General features: G+C 46.0%; 1 protein-coding gene across 2 annotated transcripts in view; it reads right to left on the reverse strand.

Annotated features, from left to right (window-relative positions):
- Positions 1-12,021: 12,021 nt before the first annotated feature.
- Stk35 (serine/threonine kinase 35) overlaps positions 12,022-27,499 on the reverse strand; it is a 31,116-nt gene continuing 15,638 nt past the window's right edge. For both annotated transcript variants that reach the window (XM_041670456.1, XM_041670457.1), the window contains one exon: positions 12,022-16,625. Coding sequence is in view for 1 of the 2 variants with exons in the window: in XM_041670457.1 (XP_041526391.1) it covers positions 16,549-16,625 (77 nt within the window). In the remaining variant the exon portion in view is untranslated. The remainder of the gene's footprint in view (positions 16,626-27,499) is intronic.

Consider the following 27,499-nt stretch of genomic DNA (forward strand, 5'->3'; position numbering starts at 1 on the left):
GCTTGTTTTGTAGTTTCATTTACTTGGGATATTTTCCCAACATTTTACCCTAAAGTGGTGCCTACCACTGATGGGGAGCTGTGTTTCTGGGTTTGGCAGTATTTTACTGAGAGTTCCTGTTATGTTGATCAGGAAGTTTGATGTAATTTTTCCTTTCTTTTTTTTCCTTTGTCAGCCAGAGTATTACTGGTTTCATTAGAAAAAAAAAAAAGTCTGGAAGTCTGCCTTCCTCTTTCATTCCATAGGATAATTAGAGCACTGCTGGTTAGCTCTTCTGTGAAGTTCTGGTGGGGTTCGGCAGTGACTCCCCATCTGCTCCTGCTGTTTCGTTTGTTTGGTTTTGAGACTATTACTGCTTCACTCTCATTGCTGGCTGTGGATCTGTTTATCTTGGTTTAATTTTGGTATGTTGTATGCGTGTAGTGATTTGTACATTTGTTTTAGATATTCAAATCTCATGAATGATAAATGCCACACACAAGCTCGTGTATTTGAACACGTGGTGCTGTTTGGGGGTGATTACAGAAGGCGGTGCAGCCTTGCTGAAGGAAGCATGTTCCTGGGGCCAGGCTTTGAGGGGTTACAGCCATGCCCCACTTCCAGCTCACTTGCTCTGCTTCATCGAGGCTGTTGAGATGTTGATCTCTTAGTTTCTCCCTTCAGCTGGCTGCCACTGTGCTGCCTCCACCACTGAGGACTCTGCCCCTCTGGAACCATCCGCTAAAATAAACTTTTTTCCTTAAGTTGCCTGAGTTGTGGTGCTGGGAGACCTGCATGTCAACATTCAGAAAAGTGAAACTAGATCCTTACCTCTCACCCTACACAAGATTCAACTCCAACTCAATGAAGGACCTCAACCTAAGGGCCGATACCCTGACATGCTACTGATAAAAAGTAGGAGGCAACTTCAATTCTAGGCACAGGGAAGGACTTTCTAAACAGAACTCTGACACCTCAGGAAATAAGATCAACAATTAACAAATGAGGTTCCATGAAGCAAAAAGCCCGGTACAGCAAAGGACATCAGTCAAGTACAGAGGCAGCCTGGGGAGAGGGAGAAAATCTTTGCCAGATATGCATGTAACACAGGATTAGCACCTAGAAAATATAAAGCATGCACAAAACTACATACCAAGAAAACAAGCTACTTAATTTAAAAACTGGACTACAAAACTGAACAGAAAATTCTTTTTTTTTTTGATTTTTCGAGACAGGGTTTCTCTGTAGCTTTTTGGTTCCTGTCCTGGAACTAGCTCTTGTAGACCAGGCTAGCCTCGAACTCACAGAGATCCGCCTGCCTCTGCCTCCCGAGTGCTGGGATTAAAGGCGTGCGCCACCAGTGCCACCACCCCCAGCTAGAAAATTCTTAAAAGAAAAAAATACAATGGCTAGGAAATTCTTTAATGAATGTTCAATGTCCGTAGCCGTCAGGCAAATGCAGATTAAAATGATGTCAAGATTCTATCACGCCTCAGTCAGAATGGCCACCATCAGGAGCACAAACGACCACAAACACATGGGTGTAGGGGAGGGGAAACTTCAGACATAGTAGGAGTCTCAACTCGTAAAGGCGTTCTGGAAGCCAGCCTGAAAAATTAGCACACGACCCAGCTATAGCATTCCTGGGTGTAGACCCAAAGGACCTTCTGTCTGACTATAGCGATGCTTGCTTGCGTGTTCATGCTCATTGCCATTCTACTCACGACAGTTAGCAAATGAAACCAGCCTAGACGCTAATCAATGACAAACGGAATCTGAAAATAGGATACATATGCGTGATGGACGATTACTCAGCTTTTGAGAAATGAAGTAATGAAATATGCAAGCGAATGGATGGAACTGGGAAGTTTTTTTACTTGATGTTACCCAGTCCTAAAAGAGAAACGTTGCATGTCCTCTTTCATGTGGAGCTAACTTCAAGACTTGTGTCTTACTGTAGAGCACACGTAGAAGTCAGAAAATTAATCTTACGTCAATGGGTGGGGGGATCATAGGCAGGATGAAAGTAGAGATGAGGAAGAAAGGTTCAAGCAGGTAATGGCATGATGAGGATGGGAAATGAGGGGACGGGAAGGGATTAACCAAATGGAAGTGAGCATGAAGAGGCTACATGGGAGCATACAATCTTACAACCCAAGCTTGTGTCCACACACACACACATACAGACACACACACACACACACACACACACACACACACACACAATGAGGAGACAAAGAACAGCAGGTATAGGGATACAAGGAGTAAAGGTTTAAGTGGAGATATGCGGCAGGGAGACTGAAGGGGAGGGGCTAACCCAAACTAAGAATGTATGAAGAAGCTTTCTGGAACCCCACTAGTGCATAAGCTAGTTTAAGCATAATTTTTTTTTTTTTTTTGGTTTTTTCGAGACAAGGTTTCTCTGTGGTTTTGGAGCCTGTCCTGGAACTAGCTCTGTAAACCAGGCTGGTCTCGAACTCACAGAGATCCGCCTGCCTCTGCCTCCCGAGTGCTGGGATTACAGGCGTGCGCCACCACCACCCGGCCCTTAAGCATAATTTTTAAGTGGAGTTTGAACAATTCTGCTCCCAGAAAATATAGGTTATTAGGTGATACATCAGGCACAGGTTACCTCCCTATTATGAGTTGTTTGTTGGGGTGGGGGGGTGTCTCTGAGTCATCCAGAATAAGATAGGCTGTTGCCATTGCTCTCGACTGTCCCCCATAACTAGATGCTAAGATCCCGTTGCCGAAGACACACTCACTTTGGACGCCGGACAGAGAAATCAAATGAACCGACCAGCAGACTCTGCCCTTAGCATTCACCTTGATGGAAGTGCTGTGCAGGATGCTCGGGTGGAAATACACCAATGGTTTTATCTGACGCTGGATCCCGATGCTACAGTAACGACCTGCTAGGCAAGATGTGCCCACTGGTGCAATAACAGCAAGAAGGTTTATGGACCCAAGCAACTACTCCCTTGAATAAATTTGATACATGCCTCCAGGAGAAAATGTATGCCTGGTACCATAAACGTGGCCAAAAATACATGGCTAGGGAAGCCATAGTCCCCAAGGAAGGACCTATTAACGTCCTGCTAAATGGTCATGTTGTCAAACTTTCTTGTAAATGTTTATGTTTCTATCCATAGAGTTGTGTTGTTCTCAACCTTAGTCAGAAACTTACTGCACAGAATAGTGGTTAATCTGGAGACTCACAAAGTTTGAAAAGTTAGGAATACGTATGCATGAGTGCTCAGCCATGTAGAATATCTATACCACTCCACCCCAGGCCCAGAGAACGTTGCAGAAATGGGGATAGAAAGAGTGTGAGAGCCAGAGGGAAGAAGACCGTGAAAGGCTGGCCTTTGGCCGTGACATGGATATTACATGAGCTCGCAGTGCTCTATTAATCTGAACGAGTTGCACTTAGCAAGATCAAAATAGTTAGAAAGTTTATCATGAAAGAGAGAGGATCTTCTGATGTCCCTCCCCTAGCTGGGAAGCAGGGATGTGGGTAGCTGCTGGTGTGGGGGTAAGAAGAGTCCCTTTTCTTTTCAGGAGTAGGGAGTGGCCATTGGTAGGTTGCCCATGTCCCGGTGGATGACCGCACATCCACATAGAGGCAGCACTGATTGGACTTAGTGGGTTATCACAGTAAAAAGACAAGAAATTGGGAAGAGATGGGAGTTATGCTGAGGAGACTGGGGAGGGCAAAAGGGAGGGAATGGGAATGGATATGGGAAAGATGAATTGTATATATGTATGGAATATATAACAATCAATAGAGGCCCTGTATGGTTAATAATCACACGCCCAATCCTATACTGTGAATTATATGTTTTTTTTTTTGTCATTACTCCTCAGAAAAATCAGCATAGTGGAATTGCTGTCATTTTCTAGAAGAATCACTCCAAGGAGTAATAGACCCAAGATATCAACACTATGTAGTCAAGAGTGGTAACCTAAACACCACTGTCCAGCTCCACTCCTGGTCTCTGAATCCACCATACAACTAGACCCAAAGAAGAGTGGGCTGTCGCTTCCCACACAGTTGCCAGCAGGCCTTAATGGATTTAGATTCGGGATATTGACTTCTCTCCCAATGGCTTTTTTTCACTTTACTTCTAGACAAGGCCATGTCAGATGGCAAGTACCCTAGTTAGCTTTGTGGTGTGGAATATTATTTTAAGACATGTTACATTTGTTTATGCTGTGGAACATTTGTTTAATGATGCAAAGATGTGTTGCATTCTCTTTTGTTGCATTTGGTTCAACTGTGAAGCTGTGTTACTTTGCCTGTCTAAAACATCTGATTGGTCTAATAAAGAACTGAACCACCAATAGCTGGGCAGGAGAAAGGATAGGTGGATCTGGCAGGAAGAGAGAATAAACAGGAGGAGAAATCTGGGAAAAGAGATCAAGGAGTGAGAAAAGAAGAGGCCAGCCCCCCAGCTACACAGCAAGTCACGGAGTAAGAAGTAAAGAAAGGTATACAGAAATAGAGAGAGATAAAAGCTCAGAGGCAAAAGATAGATGGGATAATTTAAGTCAAGAAAAGCTGGCTAGAAACAAGCCAAGCAAAGGTCAGGCATTCATAAGTAACAATAAGCCTCTGTGTGTTTATTTGGAAGCTAGGTGGCAGGACCCCCAAATGAGTAAAGAGAAAAAAAAAAAAGACCAGCTACAGCTTTGTCTACTTGATACAGCCTAGAATCATCTGAAAAGAGAATCTCTTTGGAGAGACTGCCCAAATCAGATTAGCCTTTGGGTATGTCTTGAATTATTATTATTACTGAATCTCCCATGTGGAGGATTGTCTTGATAGTTACTATAAGAGGGCCTAAGCCACTGTAAGCAGAACATCCCTGGGCATGTGTTCCTAGGTTGTATAAGAAAGCCAGCTAAGTAGGAGACTGAGCAAGCGCACAGGCAGGGTTCCCCATGGACTCTAGTTCAACTTCCTGCCCGGATTTTTCTCAGTGATGAACCTAGAAATCTAACAAGACAAACCCTTTCCTCCCTCAAGTTGTTCTTTTGCCATGGTACTGACCACACACAGAATGAAGCTAGTATAGTGGCTGCCACCTACTTCCCTTGTCCCTACTCAGAGCTGTACCAAGGAGCCAGGTGGGCATGAAGCAGATCTCAGGGTCTGGGTCACTCTCCCCACATTTAACAGGCACCATCCTCATTCCTGCGAACGCTACACATGGGTGAGTCACGGACCTGGCCCCATCTCATGATGAGCCATTTTGTGAGCCGAGTCCGCTCACAAAAGCAAGCCCTGGACCATCTGGCGTGTGGTTTGATCTGTATATGTATTTATTTATTACATTTCTTTATTTAGACCAGTTCTCACTTATGTAGCCTTGGCTGGCCTGGAACTTACTATGTAGACCAGGCTCTGGTATCAGATTCACAGAGATGCACCTGGCTCCGCCTTCCGAGTGCTGGGATTAAAGGCGTGCGCCACCATGCCTGGTAGGTGTATGGTTCTGAGCAGCTGAAGTAAGAGAAACTGACACTCTGGAGATAATATGAAATTCACATTTCAGTGTTCATAACTAAAGTTCTACTGGCACTCGGGCCACTCATTTGTGTACATATTCTTTTTGTTGTTGTGAGACAAGGTTTCTCTAGCTTTAGAGCCTGTTCTGGAACTCGCTCTGTAGACCAGGTGTGCACATGTTCTTAATGGCAGTCATGCATCACAGCAGTAGAGCTGAAAAACGTCAAGGGACCCTATGGCCAACAAAGCCTAACATAGTTCTGGATCGTGGATAAGACAAGTTTGCTGATCCACCATCCAGATGTCAGAAATTAAACTGCAGGATCACTATTTATATCTGGTAATATCCTTGAGAGGTTCCATTCCCATGTCTCGGGGGCTGGCTGGAATGAAGCCAGGCAGAGAATTGGTGAGGGCTCACAGGCTCGGGGGTCCCCACTGCCACAGTCTGTTCTGCTGGCTCCCAAGCAAGTTATCTCCTTGAGATTGGGGAATAATAAGTAGACTGATTACACAGAATCTCTCTCATCCATCTACTTACAGGCTACTGTCTATGTGCCTTACCAGGCACTAAGGACAAACACAGATTTTTAAGAAATTTTATTTAGAGAATATAATTATATCATTTCCCCCTTCCATTTCCATCCTTCAAACCCTCCCAGAAACTTCTCCTTTCTTTCTTTCAAAGGCCTTTTCCCATACATTGTCATCACATGCATACACATGTATATATGTATGCATGTGTACATATAAATTCTTGCATTCACAAATACAACTTGCTCAGTCTGTATAAAGTTACTTATATGTACATAATTAAATAATCGATTGGTGTGTTCTTTCCTAAGGAAGTCTATTTCTCTCACTCTCAGTGAAGGGACTTTAGCAGCCGGAGCACGGCAAACGTGACTCTGGCAGGCCTTGCCCTTCTCTCCCATTCCTTCGGCCTCCCTAAAAACCATTAGATTACGTCCCTAAAGCTAGCCCCCAAGGCTATTCCTTTATTTGGTCTCTTCCTCCTCCTAAGACTACTAAGGACCAACTACGAAAGTAGTGAAGACCAGGCTTCAAAAGCCCCCTTTGGCTCACCTAATTTAACATGCCCAATTAAAATTAAACACCTCAGCTGGGAGGTGGTGGCACACGCCTTTAATCCCAGCACTTTGGAGGCAGAGGCAGGCGGATCTCTGTGACCTCAAGGCTCAGCCTGGTCTACAAGAACTAGTTCCAGGACAGGCTCCAAAGCTACAGAGAATCCCTGTCTCAAAAAACAAAACAAGGCCAGGCGGTGGTGGCGCACGCCTTTAATCCCAGCACTCTGGAGGCAGAGGCAGGCGGATCTCTGTGACCTCAAGGCTCAGCCTGGTCTACAAGAACTAGTTCCAGGACAGGCTCCAAAGCTACAGAGAATCCCTGTCTCAAAAAACAAAACAAGGCCGGGCGGTGGTGGCGCACACCTTTAATCCCAGCACTCGGGAGGCAGAGGCAGGCGGATCTCTGTGAGTTCGAGGCCAGCCTGGTCTACAAGAGCTAGTTCCAGGACAGGAACCAAAAGCTACAGAGAAACTCTGTCTCGAAAAATCCAGAAAAAAAAATAAAAATAAATAGAACTAAACACCTCATCCTAACGCAGGGTTTCCCCTTTTACCTTTATAAACTGCCACATTGTCTATGTGCTACATCTGTCTCCCCTCTAGCCAGAGGCAGTCCTCTGTCTCCCCACATCCAGGGCAAACACCTCTACCCCTCTCTCTTATTCCCCTGCCCTCTGTGGTAAATAAATCTCCTTTGTGCTGAGAACTCTTGGGGTGTCCTGAGCCAATAGTGTTCATGTCACTCAGCATGCCTTATGGTCTGTTCTTGTGTAGGGCTGAGGTCCCATGAGCCTTCTTGAGTCAGTGTTAGCATGTCTGCCGTTGTCCTTGTTCAGCTCCTGTTCAGGCAATCATGTCGGTGAGGCTGTATGGGTATAGCTTCAAGACACACGATTACAGCAAACTCCCTGTTCTCTGGCTCTCTTCCACAGTGACCCCTGAGTCTTAGGCTCAACAGGCTGTGTTGTAGACGTATCATTTGGGACTGGGCTCCACATATGGATATTTATAGCTATAACTTGATGCCTTGTATACATTTGTGTATAAATTATAGATATGTACATTATGTTGTAAACTGTGGTATTGATATATTTTAAGTGTTAAGTTGTGAGGGTAGACCCCAGGCCCTCGCATCTATTCCAGCCTCTAGGCCTGAGAGTTTGTATCAGTCTGGACTCCAAATCCCAGGATGCCACTTCCACAGAGTATTTAAATGAACTCCCAAAAGAGGAACATGTGGTCCCTTTTCCTTTCTCCTGGTGGTCGTGTTCACAGCCTCCTAGTTCACTCTTGGGGCCAACGGAGAGCGCAGGACTCCCATTAAACCTGGATATTTCTAGCTGGGCGATGGTGGCGCACACCTTTAATCCCAGCACTCGGGAGGCAGAGGCAGGCGGATCTCTGTGAGTTCGAGGCCAGCCTGGTCTACAGAGCTAGTTCCAGGACAGGCTCCAAAGCCACAGAGAAACCCTGTCTCGAAAAACGAAAAAAAACAAAACAAAAAAAAACTGGATATTTCTTAATTTGGCTTGTTTTGATTTGGCTTGATTGAGAATTTGCATCGGTGGAGAGCCTGCATTAGGAAATATTCCTAACATTAAGAAAAAAATGAAGTATGTTAAAGAGTCAATGATGGTGGGGCCATGTTTCTTTAAATAGTCAGGTCGGGTCTTAGGTGATATGATCAGACCTCCTGTATGAAGCAGGACTACCTACCAATGTATTCCAGGTAGAGGGAACAGCGGTGTAAAGGTTCAGGGTAGAAATGTTCTCTGTGCTTAGGGACAGCAGGAAAGAAGATGATTTGGGAGCAGAGATGGAGGATGCTGGGTGGCAAGGCTGGAGAAGTAAACAGAAGAAAATACAAGCTACTGTCTGGCCTGCTCTGTTGGCTTAGAAGGAAGTTGTGTGGATACTGACCAAGATGATCTCAATGACATAGGAACTCCTCTGGAACCTCAGGCATGGATATGGTGCACAGCTCTAAGATGGAAGGCCAGAAGGGAGACCTGGGCCGTTGAGATTGCAGACTCAGCAGGGTCTGAAGTGGGATTAGGCAGTAGAGTAGGCAGAGCAGTCACCCAGAGCCGTCTCCTCCATGCTCCGAGATGTTCCAGGGCATCATTTCTGTCTCCCTCTGACCCAGCCTGCCACACCAATATGCCTGTATTCTCCCTGGTTCATCCTCTGGACAGCAGCGAGCAGGCAGCCAGAGGCTGAAGCTGACCAGCAGCCAGAACTGGGGCAGGGGCAGGATTAGTGAGGTGCTGGGTGATTCCTTCCACTGACATCAGCATGACTTAGTTGGGTGTGATGGCTACTGGTGTTAACTTGGCAGATTAAGGGATTATTTTATGTTGGTAGACTAGGAAGGCCCGGTTTAGTGGTGGGTGGGGCTGCTCTCTGAGCAGGACAAACATAGCTGAGCACCAGCAAGCATACAGTCACTGTCCCTCCTCCTGGCTGTGGACGGGATGTGATCGTCTGTCTCACTCTCTGGCCACCCTGACTTCCTGCTCTTAACTGTGAGCTTCCTCCTTTACGTTTCTTTTCTCAAGGTATTCTATCACAGCAATAGAAAGAAACTAAGACACAAATCAGTACCCAGTGTGGCCAATACTGCAGGAAACCTGACCCGGTGATTCTTGGGCCTTTGAAACTGTTTTAGGGGACAACTGTGGAAGAATTGGAGCCTTTGGACTAGAAAGCCCCCAAGTACTAAAAGCAAAATGGACTGTTCTGATGGAAGCCTAGAAGACCAAAATCCCGAGAATCACAGTGCGGGCCCATCATATGAGTTCTGAGGGGAACAAAGGACTTTATTTGGAATGGGGCCAGGGGGTCTTTCATGTGATATTTTGGTCAAGAGTCTGGCTTCATTTTGTCCATATCCTAAGAAGCTGAATGAAGTGCAATGTAAAGACTATGTACTCGTTTATTTGGCAGAGGATAGGCGTGTGAGCAAGCTTCAAGTTTCGGGCAGAGGATATGTGGACAACAGAAGGCCGTAACTTAGAGAGAAGAGCCAGTAACAGAAACCTCTACTGCACTAGAACCACAGTACAGGTGTCCCCATCAGAGCTCCAAACAAGGCTGTTGGCATTACTGTCCAACTGGTTTTGAAGGCATGAAAAACCCAAGACTGAGAGCAGCTGAGGCCAGGTAATCTCCAATAGGGTCAGACAGAATCCCTGTAAAGAGGTCAATAGACATTTGTTTGCAATTATTTAGGCAAAGCAATGAAGACCCCCCCCCCCACACACACACACCCCAGGATATTGGAGATGTCAGGACTGTGGGATGTCAGCCAAGGCAAGCTGCAAGAATGGATTGGGATCAATTGGAGAGGCCAGAGCTGAAGGGGTGTGGCTACTGTATCTTTGGAGATCAGCCAATGTCATTCCAGCCTAGGACACTAGGTAGAGCTGCAGAATTGGCATTTGCTGGGCTGGGTTTAGATCTGGCTTTGGCATGACTATTCCTTGTTATGCCCAGATTCTTCCCTTATGGAAGAAAGAATATTTATTCTATGTCATTCTAAGTTGGGCAGTTAAGACTTTAGACTTTTAAAGCATTGGCATTGTTAAAGGATTGTGTGTGTGTGGTGGGGGGGTCATGAGGTAGCTTAGTAGGTCTTTACCTGCTCTACGTGAACCCTGACCGGCATATATACATGTGTGCGAACCCACATGCCTACACACACACAATCACAGATTTTTAAAACTATGGAGGCTTTTCGAATGGGACCGAATGCATTTTACAGTGAGGTGTTAAGTTGGCAAGGGGTAGAGATGGGGTCAGTGTAGACTTGCCAGACTCCAGAATCAACTAAGATGGGAGTCTGGCACCACTGTGAGGGATTGTCTCGATCACATTAACAGATGTGGGAAGACCCTGTGGACTAGTGATCCTGGACTCTGGAAGTGGAGAAAACAGGAGCCTTCGCATGAATACATCCATTGCGACCTCACCCCTTTGTAGATGTTGACAGCTGCCTGAAGCTCTTGCAGCTTGACTTTCAACCTTTAAAGTATAAGCTAGGTCAGAATAGCCATCCCTTCAGTTGTGCCCCCCTCCCTCCCCCTACCCTTCTGTAGCCCTGGCTACCCTGGAACTTGTTAAGGAGATCAGGCTAGATCAATCCCAGAGATCCAGCTGCCTGTCTTCCTGGTGCTGGGATGAAAGGTGTGTGCCACCACACCCTGTTACGTTGCTTCTGTTTGGGTATTTTATCATAGTGCCAAGTAAGTAAGACAGACATTGGATGTTTTAGATCTATCCCTTTTGGGGTAATTTAGATCTAAATTATCTCCGGTAATCCTGGAGGAGCAAGGTGCTTGGTGCTTTACTACCGTGTTCCAGGTGTCGTGTTCCATGTTCGTGCCCACACACCTGTCACAACGCTTTCCCTCTTAAATACTGCCCTAACTCCAGTGTCGTCCAAGAGTGGGAGAGAAAGGGCATCATCACATTCCTCCTGTAAAAAAAAAAAAAAAAAAAGGCTTTTCTTGGTCCCTTTAGTCAGGCTATTATGTGGTTACTTCCTACTCTGTGGGTGAGAAAGCGGAGTTGGAGAAGCGCCCCGAGGTTAAAGGGCTAGTCAGCAGCAGGCTGCTCCACAGCCCTTTAATCCTGGGCGTGGGCTGGGCACCTACTTCCTAGGTCAGTGAGTCATCATCTAAAGACTGTTCCCCACTCTCCCTCCCTGTCACTGCACAATGGAGTAGGCGGTCGACATGCCATGCCTACTCAAGTAACGACAGGGGGATGTGAAAATGTATTTATTGAAATTTACAAATGGTAGAACCTCTTTGAAAGTTTGACAAAAGCCAGGTCTGGCGGTGCATGCCTCTTAAAAAAAGAATCTTAACACTCATACCCATAAAATAAAAATAAAATCTTAGAACACAAACACAAATAAACACAAACATTACCCACTTGTGGGTTACCCTCTTCAAGTGTCAAGGACAAAAGAACCCTTTGCTTTGTCCCTACAACCAGGGTGTGGATGGAGTTTAGAGTCCAAGTTTGTATTGGAGATATTTTCCTCTAACATTATTCCAGTGTCCTAATTCTTTCCTTTTGTTTTTGTTGTTCCTTCTGGAATTCGCAGGTCTCCCTCCTGGGGAAAGACCCACGATAGTAGGCTGTCTGTCAAACATAAACCTTTACTAGACAGGCGCTGCACAGTGCCAAGAAAGCTAGAGCCCAGCTTTGCAGAGTCTACTAGAATCCCGAAGCTGACTCTTGAGGAAAGACAGCGCTGCAGCAAGGCCGCTATTTGTCCCAGCTGGCAAGTTTTTCATTCTTACTTTAATTGGTCTGTTGAGGGCAGGTCAGTAAGTCTGGCTTGTCCTAGGTGTCACAGGACCCAGGCTCTAACCCTAACCCCAATAACAATGCTGTCCAAACCGGTAGCAACAAAATCACAAACACTCATTTCCAAGTAGTATATGGCTTTTTGATCCCATCAAATAACTTTATTCACACAAACGTCCCTTAATTTACAAAGCTTCAGTCATTCATACACATTAGGGGGATCCACAGTGTTCAAAGAACTTAAATATAATATATCATACCAACCCAAGTAAGCCAAGTACAAAAAATGTCCATATTATAAAGTTGTTCACACATAGGTCCTATATTACCAGCTTCTGTGCAAAAAAAAAAAAAAAAAAAAAAAAAGAAAGAAAAAAAAAAAGAAAGGGAAAATTAGATTAACTAGTATTTGAAACTGACCTTGTGCCTGGCTTTCAACCTCAAAACCAAGTCTGATCCATGTGAGCATTATGAGTAACTGAAATATCCTCCGGGTTTGATGGCAGGCAGCCTTTGGGATGTCTTTTTTTTTTTTTTTTTTTTTTTGTAAATATTCCCTAAGTAGGTTTCCTTCTTCCTATGATCTCATCTGATTTAAAAAAAAAAAAAAAAGGCTCACTCCTTCTGGTACTCTCCCTAATCCTAGGGACCCCTAGGCAACCAATGGCAGTAGACTTGTCCCTCAGTGAGGGCTGTGGATGCTGACATCAGCCACTGCCATAGAGTCCCTACTGCAGGGCTTCCCTCCCAGAGCATGTTTCCAGACAAGGCTCCAGACCTCTGCAGACCTGAAGGCTGTATGACGAGCTCAGAAATCAGTCTGCTGTCTGCTGGCCTGGAGAGCTGAGGAACCAAACTCAGCCAATTCTGAGGTAGACTCCAACAGTTGTCTGGAGCTGCCAGACAGGGAGGAAGATGCCAGTCAAGGGGAGGGATAACCCAAAGATCCACCGGGAATGAAGCCACTATGCCCCCAGATGTGGAAGGAGGGGCACACAAGGAAGAGACAAGGTGGAAAGAGCTCACAGTGAGCAGGGTTGGGAGGGATAACAGGGTTGGGAAGGACAACAGAGTAAGGCAGGGTAGGAACGTTCCCCTCCTTGGAGGATAGCAGTCAGACACTCTCTCACTCTTCCCAAGATTCCAAAAGATATCTAAAGGTTAAAACCCACATTTAACCCATCCTTTTAAGCTGTCTTCTCAAGCAGTAAACACCTAATAGCATAAACAGATTTCCACAATGCTCTTTTCCTCTTCTTGGAAAATATTCACGCAAAAACAATAACCTTATTGCTGCAAACACTGTTTTTCTAAAATAGTGATATGTTAAAGAGCTGAGAATCTTGGAGGAAGGAATGATGGAGGTGGGAACTATTGGGGCAAGAAGGTGAGGAAGCGAGGGAGTGGTCTTAGCACCACGGGGTTAGGAAGCGAGTCAAGGGCCTCTGCTCACTCCAGGTGTCTGTCTGCCTTCACTGCCACTGGAGTTCCCACTGGCAGTGCCACAAAGGAGGCCAGGCCCTACCCAGAGTCAGATCTTCACCTAGTGTTGGTGCCCTTCTCCTCCAGCTGTAAACAGGGTATTTCTTTAAGTAAACATTAAAACATCCCTCAAGCAGTCAAAGGGCAAACCCTACAAGGTGGGAACAGAGTTCCTACTCCCTGCCCCAATGCGCTAGAGCTAGGTGAGGCTAAAGCCTGAACCTTAGTCTCCTGTGACCAGGAGGGGGTTAGCTGGAGCCAGTTTGGATGGTGCAGTCAGTGTCTTCCTGGCTAGAGGTAAGAACAGGGAGGAGCAAAGGCAGTGTGCGTATGTGGGCAGCAGCATTTGGTCCTGGTCTAGAGCTGCTGTGAGGGCCACAGAGGCAAGAGGGAGGTGTGTCTGGCTACAGCCCACAGGAGGTGGTGGGGGCTCAGAGTCTTCCTTCCCTTGTGGGTATATACAAGTGGGAGATTATGAGTACCAGTGACAAATGAACACATAGAAGACAGCCACCTGCTTCTGGCAGAGTCTGGACAGGGAGGACAATGGAATAAGGCACTATGATCTGTCCTGATGACTCCCTTCAGTCACAGGGAGCTGAGCTCTGAGTGCAGAGAACTCAGGCCAGGCCAGTCTCCCAACAGCAATCCTCACACCCAAGAAAATGACAAATGTTAGGAGTTCCGCACACGTCTAGAAGGTGAGCAGGTCTAGCAAACTGGAGGCACCTGAGATGATGCTCCACAGAGCTACCGGCAGGCCTGCAACCCACATAGAGGCAGAGCAGAAATAACAGAGAAGGATGCTGATTCCCAAGAGGGACAGGCAGCTGAGCTTAGAGAAGACTACAGAGCCCACCAGGGGCTGACTCACTGGCCATTGCACAGCAAAAATGTCACCGGGCCAGTGTCCGTCTATCCGGCTGGCAGGTGATAGCATAGATTGCAGGACAGGGAGGGAAGAAAACAGGAACAGGCACTTGGGGCTCAAGACTTGGCTCTCATCTGAGCCAGAGATAGAGGTGCAATCACCGGGCCAGAACCAGCTGGGAGTCATGGAAGACAAGGTACAGGGAAACAGGCTACCCCTCACCAGGCTACCCACCTGCAACCTATAGGGCTACTTTGACACCCCATATGTGTCAAAGAAAAGTATGATGGTAAAGTCTTGATTGCAGAGAGCGAAGAGACGGAGAAGAGAAAAAGGTAGGTAGATAGTGATTTGCTAGGCCTGACCCTTTACCACGAACCCAGCAGGACTATAACACGGAGAGTGGGGTACTGAGCTCAGAGACTGCTTTTCCCATCTGCTCAGGCACAAAGAGACAGCAGCACCCAGAGGAAGAGAGGAGGGTGGAACAGAAATGGAATGTACTTTGCAATTAGGGGATGCTGCTGTTCCCAGCCCCCTCCCAGGTGCCACTCTGATTAAGCTCAGGAGGCCGCTTAACAACTCAAGAAGACAAGATGCTACCACAGTGCAGCGAGGTGAGCGCCTGCATTACGAGCTGCAGCCGCGTACCCATGGGTCTGCAGCCGCGAATCACAGGAACAGCAGCTGACCTCTGGCCAAGAGAAGAAAGAAACTTTGGTGCTGAGTTGCCTGAGAGAAGGCTGGAAAGTGTTAGTGGACAGAGCTAAGCAGGGTTCAGTGTTGCTCTGGCCTTCCCCACACTACAGCTGCTCAAAGAAAAGCTCCCCTTGGCCTCTCATTTCCCTATCCATCCTATGCTAGTTTAGGAAGATTGAACAAGATGAACACATAGATACCTTCTTTCCTTATCCAGAGACCCCATCCCATGTGGCCAGGGTGAAAAATCTGAGAAAGTACTGGAGCAACCAAAGGTGCATCCAAGTAGAGGGATGCAGCCGAGAGAATGATGGGGTCCATCAAGAAGGAGCTGAAGAAGGGTATCTTCCCTCAGGAGGCTATAAGAACACTGCAAGGGAGTTAAGAGTGAAAGACTATGCAAACAGAGGCAGCCTAGGTTGGGGATGCTTTAAGACGGCTAGCTGCTATATGGGCCCTCTGCTAGCCACAGGGGCATCCCTGTCTGCCTCATACCTCCCTATTCAAGGCAGGTCCTTTCTCTTTCAACAGACAACAGTTTCAGAGAGTTTGATCACCTAACATGAAGTCCCTGGGGGTAAGAGATGGCGCTTGACAGTATCACCCAGTGGTGAGTGACACCATAGATCCTGGTACACAGGGCACACCTTTTACTGTGGGGAAATGATGGCAGCAGCCATTCAAAGGTAATCTGCAATGGTCAAAACTGGACCTTGGAGCCAGGTAGTCTCTGTGACAAGATGGACTTGCAGCACACTGGGAAGATAATCCAGGAGGCAGAAGGTAAAAAAGTAATAGCCTCATAGCAGTGACAAGAGGCCAAGGAAGACCAAGTCTAACAGAGAGTCGGCACAACAGTCCTAGAAGATAGGCGTGTGCAAGTGGGCTGGAGTGTCTTTATCCCCAAGTGACGGGGTCATCACTCTTGGTCTCCTTCCTCAGGGAGCCCGGTTGGAAAGGACAGAAGGAAGCAATTCCAACTACAGTGAGTCGTGGCATGACCTGGGGCTCCCAAGAACTTAAAAAGAACCAAACCCACGCTTTAGGTCTTCTTTAAGAGTACTTCTGGCAAACCCTGGTCTTCCTCTTCTGAGATGTTCTTCATTTCTGATCCTGACTGAGGCCTGAGGGCTGGCCAGGACCAGCACACCCAAGGAGTCCAAGAGCTCCCACAACTGGCAGGGAAGTAACTCAGAGGCTGCTTCCTTAGATCTTCGTATCTCTTGGCAGGAGAGACAAACTCTGGGCAGAGAGACGTTCTTTGGGAAGTGGGATGCCAGAGCGCAACTGAGAAATGTGTACGAAAGAAACAGAACATGAAAGAGAAAACCAAAATTGCTTTCTAACTTAAGAAATTAACGGACTAACGGTGAATATATGCATAAGCTTTGCCCACATTCAATGTTCTTAAAAGCAAAATGAAACAAAAACCCAAACAATAAAAAGGTGCCTGTCCAGAATGTAGCCTTCTGCTCTTCAGAAGTCTTGATGGTTTAATGTTTAAAAAAATAATAATTATTATTATAATAAAGGAAAAACAAAAGGGTAGCGTGGGAAACCCAAGCAAAAGCTTCACATTGTGGGAGGTCCAGCTGTCAGGAGATCGCCACCACCTGTACCCTCTGCCATCCTGTCCGAGACATGATGAGACTGTGGGTCCCGAAGGATCGACCTGGAAGACAGAAGGTAGGCAAGGAGTGGACATTGGATCAGTGGGTGAGGGTACAGAGCCAGCACCCAAACCAAACTGACCCTGCAGCTATGTGTGCCAGGTTTTCTAAATACTGTATGTGGAGGAAGCTGAGCCACCTGTAAAGACACACTCCTACGGCTCGGCTCGGGTAAGGAAACTGATGTGTTCAAGGTCACAATGACTAAGGGCAGACTTTGGAAGAGGGAGCTAAGGTAGCATGCTAGGTCCAGCTACCAATCTGATCACAAATTCTACACCTTATTCCCACTCCAGCTTCTCTGTACTACACAGGACCCATTCCAAATAGAATGTTCCCAACGGACCCTAATGGTCTTGGTTCTATTTAGTCTTTCTTCTCTCCTCACAACAACTCTTATATAATTTCCCTATTCTTTACAAATGAGAAAATGGTTTTCAGCATTGGAGAACTTATACTAAGTTAGCCAACAAGTTTTAAAGAGACATCACTTTCTCCTAGGTCAGGTGGACTCAGAGCAAGGTTTCCCAGAAGCAAGTGATAGGTCCTCTCTGCCCACAGCAACATCTACTGGGGCTGTAACTGAGTGTTCTGGAGACCAAACAACAGCCCTGCCAGCTGACTATGTTCTTTGGTCTCATAATCTACACCTATGTCACAAGCTGTTTTGGAGATTACATAAATTCAGTTGTGCATGGCTTAATAATATAAGAAATGTAGAGCTGCTTGAGCATGACGGTATTCTATGGGACCACCGCTGTATATTGTCTGCTATTTCCTGAAGCATCATTCTGTCTAACTGTACATATACTACTTAGAAGAATGCCTGGTCCTGTGAGCACTGGCTACTACCTGGGAACTACTTTGGTGTCGGGCCTTGGGAATAAGACAAGAAGCTGCCCTTCAAAGAACCTAGCACACAGAAGTCTATAGAGATTAGTCTTGGGGCAGCTCTATATTCTGAGCTACTTAATCTCATAGCTTAGTATAGCTTTGTCTTGGGCAGGGCAGGTCATCTGGGCAGCAATGTTCTAAAGTTTTCAAAGTGTCTAGTTTCACTCTAAATGACTGTCCCAAACAAGCCCTTCCCTGTATGCTTGCAACCCTTCAGTGACTTCCTTGTTCCATGAACACACCAAGTCCATTGTCTAAGGCTTGAGAAGTATGCTCTGGTTCCAGCCCAGAGTACCTTCTTCACCGGAGCTGTGGTCAGTACAGCCAGACAGCACTGGCCCCATAATCTCAAGTCTGACAAGTGCCTTAGCTCATTCACAAATTGACACCAGACAGGGCCTGTCGGCCTCTGTGTCTTCCTCGATTGTCTTCCATCTCTTTTGGGCTCTGAGTAGAATGAGTATAAAGTATAAGGCCTACAGAAAGTCCTGACATATCCAATGAGCCCATTTCTCCTTTGCCTGTGTCTGCAGCTAGACTCTCGATGTACCTGCAGTCATTCGGCCATCAAAAGTAGCTGTAGGTGCCACAGGAAAGGCATCCCCCACACTGATGGAGGAGTGCAAACAGCCTGTGGGGAGCAGCTGGAAGAGCTTTCAGAACTTCAGATATGCTAAGAGCTAGAGAGCCTGGTAGCTCCGCTTCTAGAAACTTAGCTTCACTGCTAACTCTAAACATGGAAAAAGAATTCACAAATAAAGATGAGAATAAATTATGAGACATTACTTCTAATGTCCAAAACTAACAGACTAAATGATCTATCAGCTCACTGTTATAATGAAAAAATGAGAGTTGGGTGGCGTTGGTGCATCAGTCTGAAGCCTGTTAAAGTCAAGTAGGATACATACGTTACACACTGCATGGTAGAAAGCAGAAATATAGTTTGTCTCTACAGTTCAGGATGGAGGTAATAGGTGAAAACTTGTGGTGCTTGGATGGATGAGGCCTTTGGGAGGTAATTAGGAATACATAAGTCATTTGGGTGGGATCCCATGATTAAGCTCTGGTGGTTGTTTAAGATCCTAGGAGCTGGAGGGATGACTCGGTGGTTTAAGAACATTGGTTGCTCTTCCAGAGAACCAGGGTTTGAGTCCCAGTACCCACATAGCAGCTCACAACCATCTATAATTCCAGTTTCATAGGATCTGATACCCTTTTTCCCCCATGGAAACTAGGCATATATGATGCACATAAATACATGTAGTTAAAGCAGTCATTCACATAAGTAAATCTAAAAAAAAAAAAAAAAAAAAAAGAGGGAGATCCTACACACACACAGGCTTCTTGATATATGATGCCCCCCATGTTGCCTCAAAAGACAGCCAACAAGAAGGGCCATCCATCCTCAGAGATGGACCTCTGACTTAGGACCCAAGACCAAAAAGTATCCTTTTTCTTTACTTTTAATAAACTATTATTAAAACAAAAAACTTGTACATAAAAACCAGAATGCACCAAAATTAACCAGACCCAGTGTCTATACATAAAAGCATGCACTCCAGAAAGAGGTTAGGTACAGAGTAAGGGAAGCATCTCCAAGCAAGGGGAAATAGAATATATAGTTATAGACGAATTGGGGAATGGAATGGGATGGGAGGATTAAACTAAAAGGGGGGGGGGGAAGAGGGCAATAAAGAAGGGAATATGGAGAGGGACAACTAACACTACGGACCATTGGAGGGGTTCATATAGAAACTTACTACTATAGAAGTTTCTTGTAACATACACATATATGAAAGAAATCTAAATGTAATAACCAGTCAATGGAGGAGAAATGCCCTCACTAGACATTTTTCACTAGACCCAAAGAGACATACAACTGGACCATGCGCAGAGAATGAGGAGGATATGGATGACACCAAGGGTACAACAGGACATAGGATAAACATATGAACTCAGACTGTGCTAGCATGCATAGGTCCAAGTCAGATAGGGCCCAGCACTGAGAGGGAGAACCAGACAGAGCTTCCATCCCTAACCAGAAAGTTATCTTCAAGTGACAACAGCTTGCCAAAGAAAACCTAGTCTTCTCCAAGGGAGTTTGAGTATATAAACTACACCAAAGGGCAGGCGCCTCCCCCACCTTGCCCAGCAGTTTGGAGACTATTTTTGCCTCTTTTTTTGTTTTGTTTTGTTTTTTTTTGTACCTTACTGGTCTTCCACTTGCACATTAATTTCCAATTTGGGGAATTTGTGTGTGTGTGTGTGTCTTTTGTGTGTAAGTATCTCTGTACATGTGTTTCTCCTGGGTTTTTTTGTTTGTTTTATTTTTAATTAAATTTTGTCTTTTTTTTTAATGTGTCTGTTTCTTAAGAACAGGAAGAAAAAGGAACCGAGTTTGGTGGGTGAAGAGGTGGGGAGAATCTAGGAGAAGCTGGGAAAGGGAAACCATGATCGTAACTATATGGAAAAAAAAGTTTTCAAACAAACAAAAAAATCAAAAACAAAACCAGCATGCACCAAAATTAACCAGACCCAAAATCTATGATAAAAAGCATGTACTCTGGAGAAAAAGCCTCAGATCTCTGAGGCCTACCCCTTCACTGACTGGATGCTTCTGCTCCCCTACTAGCAATAGGAATTAAAGATTCCCCCAAAGATTCGTTTGAGGACTTATTCCCAGTCTTCAGCTTGGGAAAAACTCATGCACTCCCTGATGACTTGGCAGCCATTCCGGCCTCATGTAACTTTTCCCTGTTGCTTTCTGCTTGTGTTTTCAGTAGATGAACAGGTGAGGCAGAAGACAGACAAGTATACCTTCCCCAGGGAAGCCACAGCACGGTGTGCTCAAGGGAAGATGGAGGAGGCACTTTTTGCTACCTCAACAAGAACAGCAAAGACTATCTGGTCTGGAGTCAAAGCAGCCAGCCCATCATTAATGCAGACGATGATGAAGAGTGCAGTCCCAGCCTTGGTGGGCTCTTGTTCATTACCTTTCATCCTAGCTGATGCCAAACCGTGGCTCCCTTGTTGACCAGGCTAGAGCATGTGGGTCTGATTCTGATACGTAGCATCAACCAGGGTTTTCCTTGTTGCTCTCAGTGGAACCCCTAAGCACACAGCCCTCCTGAAAGTCAACGGTGTGTCTGCTAAGCACAATGAAGAATGGCAACTAGCCATCTGTAGCTTTATGGTAGATATGGCCTTGGAATAGCTGGTCTGGCAGGTTTAGGTTTTTTGTTTTGTTTTTTCCCACTGGTATCTTAGAGCACAGAAACTAGAAAGAGCTGAGGTGAGCAAGGGATGGAAAGAAGTGGCTAGAGATGTCCATCTCCTGCCCTCCCTATTCCTAAACACACACAAAATAAAGGATGTCCCTTAATCTAAAAGCACAGCCTTTCTCCCTGTGTGTCTGTATCGTTTCTTTAAATAACTGTTGATAGTAGTAGGAACACTGAAAAACTGATCCCCTCCACTGTCCCCTAGTTTATTAATTAATAAGATAATTGCATTATCTTAAGAAATATGTTTAAAAACATGGCACATGAAATACAGCTCTCGCGTTCCCAGACTCCATGAAGGAAAGGCACAGGCTTTACAGGAAACACCTGAGTGTTTGAAGCTGGCTTCTACCTCCTGGTCACAGTCACGATCGCTGTCTCCAGCTCTCCCTTCTTTTGGAAATGCAGACAGTACAATTTACACTCTGCTGTGGGGAGTGGGAACTCCAGTAGACTACCAGCAGTCCATCTTGTCTACTTATGCCCGTCTATTCACTGCTCAGCCGGCAAAGCGGGCTCTCAAACTACCATGCTCTCAAGCATTAATGGGTCATTTGGGCTCTTAGAGCATCAGACTGGAATACCTAGAACTTAACTTTTGTTTTGTTGAATCAGGATCTCATTCTGGGTTAGACTCAGGCTGGTCTCTAGGTCAAGAAAATCCTCTCACCTTATCCTCCCTGAGTGCTGGGATTACAGGTAAGAGTCATCATGACTAGCCTGGAATTCACTCATCAAGGCTTAATTCAGGAACTATCTTATATCTACTATATCGGTGGGAGAATTAACGGTGGCGAGCTCTATTCAGAGCATATACATCTCTGCCATAATGATCCCAGAGACGATCCTCCTGTCTCTGCCTCTTCAGTGCTAGAATTACAGGCAGGTACAACCATGCCCAGTTTCCCAATAGTCATTTTGTTAAAGTAAAATTTACGACTTGGTCTGGAGTCAGCCTTCCCCTGAGGTGAGAGTCTTCTTTCTGTTTTAGGCTTTAGCTCCCACTCTTCGGCTTCCTTCCTCATCTAGCTGTCACCAAGCATTCCGGGTCCCTCTCTGTACCTCCTCCCAGGAAGCATGTCCAAAGAACAATCTTTGCAAGGACGCTGCTTTGCGGTGAGCCGCCAGGCCTGACAGTTAGCCTCTACTACCTCACAATCCCTTAGACGAGAGTCTGCCAATTCCCTGAGGGCTATCAATTACCAGGTGGTGATGGATGCTACAAGTTTATATACTGAATGGCTGACAGAATCTTTAAATTAGTGTACATGGCAATATAAACTAATTGATGTACTTCTAAGACACATTCAACAAGACAGCATTTTAAGGAGAAAATATGGTTATAAGAACTTCTGCCTGTGACTAACCTCCTAGCCCACTGCCCAGTGCTTACATGCACAGCAAGCATCTCAACAGCCAGTGCATGCTTATTCACACCTATGATGGTTGGGCTACTTCTCCACTCTGACATCTGGTGAGGGACAGAGTTGGGACTGTGCCCAACCCTGATGCCTGTGCTACTCTGGAATCAAGCTAAACCATTCCTTGGCTCTCTCACCATCAGAGCTGAACAGGAGAAACAAAGTATATGGAGACCATGGATTTTTCTAACACTTAGACAGTCTACTGCTTATAGAAAGAGGCTCCTGGCTCCACCTTTTCTTTCCAACTTCTCATCAGGAGAAATCCCCTCAAAGAGAAAGCAGATTCCACACAACGCTCATGTGGAAAGAGCTCCTGGAACCCGGAGTGGCAAAGCTGTCATGGTTCATGACAAGAGCAAAATTAGAAGCTGGCAACTATCTATCTGTAAGATGGCAAATAAATAAATAGTAATTAGTTTTTAAAATAGCTTCCTTGCCCAGGCTAGCAGGTAGCTCTGGAGGTAATGACAGAGCTCTGGCAGTGCTAGAAGGACTGGAATTCCACATTTGTAATCCACGATGTCAGAGGGGTGGCTATGGACAGACGGCAGCTTTCTCCCGTCTTCCCACACACCCACCCCGTTCAGAGGGATGTGGCCTCCACACTACCACCTAGGCTGTAGCAGTACATTAAGTCTTGCACTTAGCTGTGGAGGCCTATTCAGCAGCAGCGGAGGATCACCATCTCTACAGGGTGACAGGAGGAGAAAGAGAAAAGGGGCCTGGCTTCCAGTGTCATTGCTTTCCCAAGTGCTCAATGAAGAACTTGACAACAGGGAGGGGATTTTTAATCCAAGGTCCTTCTAATCTCAGGAATTTAGCATGAGTTCAAGAATCCCCAAGGGCCTCAAACTCTCAGTGTAAGTCAGAAGCAGTTTTCTGGAAGGCTATCTCACTATTCAGACCTTGAAACAAATCCACCAGGAGCCTGACTTATGCAGACAAAAACTAACCAGAGGCACCGTATCAAGAGGAACTGCCCACGGTTCTGGAGTAGGCACAGGTAAACAGTACAGCCTGTGTGGCCGAGATGCTGAGGAAGCAGGTCAGTGAGAAAGGCTGAGGCCAGTCTCAGCTCAATATGCCAGAGCCTTTGCTTTTTTCTGAAGTCTTCAAGCAGAACCTGAGACCCTTCTTAATGGTATGACACCACTGAGACACAGGCTCTATCTCCTCTCCTATCACCTGAAGCTGGTTCCACAGCTACCTTGCTCCCTAAGAAACACAGTTTTGAAGCACCACTGCCAGGCCCAATAGACGTCAGGGCAGGAGTCAGAGAAAGGACATGAACAGAATTTAAAGCCAGGATAGCATGCTGTTGGAAACACATCAGCTTTTCCTCTACTGTGTCAGAAGGCTCCGCAGGGGCACTAAGTGAGTCTATGGTAACTACACAATCAGGGAGCTCTTACACATGAAGACTGCGTCATAATAAGGCAGTGGTCACACTGACTGTACTACTGACAATACTATTTTAGGCCATCTGATTCCTTAAAGTATGCTGCCAAAATTAATAGTATTAAAAAAGTTCACCAAATGTACAAAAAGAAGGAATCACTGCCATAATGGACGAGTCTAGATTTAAAAGGCTCCATGGTGACCTAACAGTAGGCAGAGCTACCCGCTGAGTCATCCTGAATGTGCTTGAGAACTTGGACTCATTGAGACCTCTGATCTGGCATTGCCTGACTCAGTAGGTCTTGGGGCTGGGGCTGGGGCTGGTGTTTTCTTGCAGCACTTTAGCTAGTAAGCTGGTCCTAAATGTAATAAGACTAAAGGAGAGACAATTTTTTGTTCCTAGAAACCACTAATAAAATCAGCAGTTAGATAGGTAGATATAATACCCTTCCTCAAGCTTTTTAAGTGTAGGGCTGAAATAAAAACTGACAACTGCCTCACAGTTGGGCCCTGCAGAACCAGGTTCAACTGTAGTGGCTATGATTGGCAGAAAAAGGGATCCAGGGGAAAGTGTAGGATCCTGGGATTTCCCCAAAGGACACTTTCCCACTAGGAAGTCACCTAAGTCCTTGTCACTAAAGGCGAGGTCACTCTTCCATGTGGTGACAACGTAATTCGTGGTTATAAAAAGAAAGACCCAAGGCCAAATGGTATGGTCTAAAAGAAAGACCATATGGTCTTCCAGTTAAAGCTCAAAGCCGGGCACGCCGAGAGAAACTCTTGGGGCTCTTTCTAAGAAGTCTATGGCTTTCTTGGGGAAAAAGTCTCCACACATTATTAGGGAAAAAGAAAATGAAGTTCAAGGGCAGTCTGTGAAGGTTTTGCAAAAACAAATACCACGGCAGGGGTAAAATGAGGCACTGCCACTGTGAGGTTTTGCTGCTGAACTGCGATGGAGACTACTGTGCGCACCAGGCTGCATTTCCCACAGGGAACCAGCCCAGAGAGAGGAGCTGCCCAAAGCCACTGATACAGCAAGTGGAGTGCGGTCTAAACGAAGATTCCCTAGCATGTTCCTAAATGTCACTACTGTGCAAGCAAGCTTCCAGGCTAAGACGTGGTTAGTGAACTGTGTAGCTTCCCGCCCTCTACAGAGGTTATCTTGCCAGGTGTGCTGCTGGAGCACTTTCCCAGGTCGGACCCACCCTCCTAAAATGCTACAGGCACTGTTCCACCCACTCTCAAGCCCAACCTTATTTGCAAGACCAAGTTCCTCTTCTTTAGGCTGACAAAGCCCCTGGTGGCTCAAGGATAGCTCTTTAGATTCCCGGCTTGTACAAGGCTCACTTTGCATTCTGCTCAGGACACCCTTCTCCAAGTACAGCTAGGTGAGTGAGTCCCAAATGTTGCTGTCACTTAACTCAACAAAAGACAGCACTCTTTCCTCTGAGCTACTTACTGGCCTTGAGTGGACTCAGGATCCCCCTGGGGTTGACTATCTGGCCTCTCCTGGGGAGTTCAATGGAGGAGGGCCTGGGCTGGAGCTCTAGCCCTTGCCAGGGCTCAATCACTTCCTGTCTGGAATGGACAGCAATACCAAGGACACAAAGGAATACTGAGTAGGCAAGCTCAGCAAGGTGATGATAAAGAAGTACACTTGTCCCAGGCCTGCTCCTCTGCAAAAGCAAGCAATAAAATGCAAGACCACGAGTATGCATTTGCTCATGAGCGCAAAGGGAAAGGACCTAGTGGTTCCTGGGTTCTACTGCAAGTCCTGCCTCTCCTTTGTATCGTGTATCATTCAAACCAAGGTGTGAAAAGATACTGAAAGAAAGACGCCTCTTCTTCACCAGCTAGAGAGGAGGTACCCCTACATTTTTGATAATTGTACTTAAGTGTCCTAAAGACAGCTGAGAGGACTGTGATGACGGCTTGAAGCTCTCTCTCTATCTGATCAGAATTATAATCTGATTAGTAGGAAATTCCTTGCTTACGGAGTCTTAGCAGTGGCCAGAACTGTAAATTGGAATCACCTTCCACCATAGCTCCATTAACCCAAAGTCAAGGAATGGGGTTGCAGAAGACTCCTGTTTAGTCTTCCCACAGCACCAACCCCATCTCATCTCTACAAGTAGGTGGGCAAGTGGAGTTCTGGTTTTCTGTAACAGTGGGAAGGAGCTGTGTGCTGTGTCTCCAAAGGCTTTTTATACCACACTAGAATGAACCTTGGCCCTGAGATGTTCTAGGGAGGGAGGAGGACATCTGGACTGTGTCAGTGGTGACAGCTGTACTTCACTTTAGGTACTTGGCTTAAACCCCAGAACAAGTAGAAAGGTAAAATGTCACCCTGTTTGTCTGGGGTGTGGTAGTTTTCACACCCATTTCTGCTGCCCCATGCAAGCCGAGAATTCCTTCCAAACATTTACCAGATCCAAACAGGCAATCTGGTTACTAACAACAAACGAGTGAGCCCTTACTTGCAACTTCCAGTTTTCTTTATGTCTGGTACAAGGGGCTGGGTCCTGCTGGCAGTGTCTGTGCAGTCTGCCAGGATCTCACAGCAGCACACCCCTAACGCCTGAGGCTTGTCCTAGACTTCAGCTTTCTAGAAGGGCATGTCTTAGGCATGTCCAAAAAGTAGATAATGGAAAAGCAAAGGGGCGCCAGCTCTATCTGGTTGCTAAGGGTGTCCCTTTCCCCAGAGAATGGCCAGAGATGCACAATCCACCAGTAGATTCACATCATTTTGGTAGCTTTACTTACTGGACAATATGATAAATACTAAAACCCAACATGATATAGGCAATCTGTTTCTCCCATCACTGTTATAGTACCATGCCTCTGAGCTCAGAAAACAAACTAAAAAAATCCAGCCAGCCATCATTCACAAGACTCCTTCACCCAGCTTCAAATCAAGATTAGTTTTGTAGCTGGAAAACAAGCATTTCTATCTTCCTTACTATGCCTTATGGGGTACCTGGGTGGTTCTAACACATTCTTCCCAAGTCCCTAGACATCATTTTCTTTAACAAAGAAACAAAATACAGCATTCTCTCTGACCTGTTTATGTTGCAGGCTGAGTACAGCTTTCCCCTGGCACCTCTTACTGAAAGCGAAATTCCGTTAAGTTGGGAAATTCACGGCAGTATTGATTTATTTTAAACTTGGTTGGCATTTTTAAGACCTGCCATGCCTCTGAGCCCTAGAAATGCTGAAAGATTTCTATTTCGTCTGATTTGGAATATCATGAGGTATTAGGTAAAATAAAGAGGGGCTGGCAACTTATCTGCTTTGCCCACTTTGTCAAGACAAAACTTGGGTCCTCTCTCCGGGCCTGAACCCAAGCATCACCGCTCGGGAACTGCACCTTCCTTCCTTCCACGGCAGCGTGTCCTGAGTGAGCAAAGCCTCCTCCAGACATACCCAAGCGATCGCTTCGAATCCAACTCTGATAAGACATTCCCTCAAGAACCAGCCCTAAGATTTCTCACAAAGGCTTCCCTGCTCTCCAGAGCCATCATCTACAACTAAACTGCAAGCTCTCGGGAGACTACGCTGAATTCCAAATGACCAGTGTCACCAATGGGCAACTGCCTGCCAGGTACTAAGATGGCTCCCCTACCAAACCTGACTTGGCCCCAGAATTTTTCAACACAGGGCTGCAAGCAGCCCCACCCATCAGAGCAGACAAAAACAATGGCACCTGAAGATTCAGTGGGGATTTGATAGAGTTGGGAGATTTGTCCATCGCTGAGAATTATTAACACTGCCGTTCTGCTTTGGGTCCTCAGCTACCTGAAATCTCTGGCTCAATCTTGGGAACAGGCTTCAGCCAGGACTCTCTTTTCTCAAGGGGCTACTGCACTACTTAAATGAGAA

Source organism: Microtus oregoni, unplaced genomic scaffold (genome assembly GCF_018167655.1).
Source record: "Microtus oregoni isolate MIOR12 unplaced genomic scaffold, Mior012 000020F_ref0000438, whole genome shotgun sequence".
Lineage (NCBI taxonomy): Eukaryota > Metazoa > Chordata > Mammalia > Rodentia > Cricetidae > Microtus > Microtus oregoni.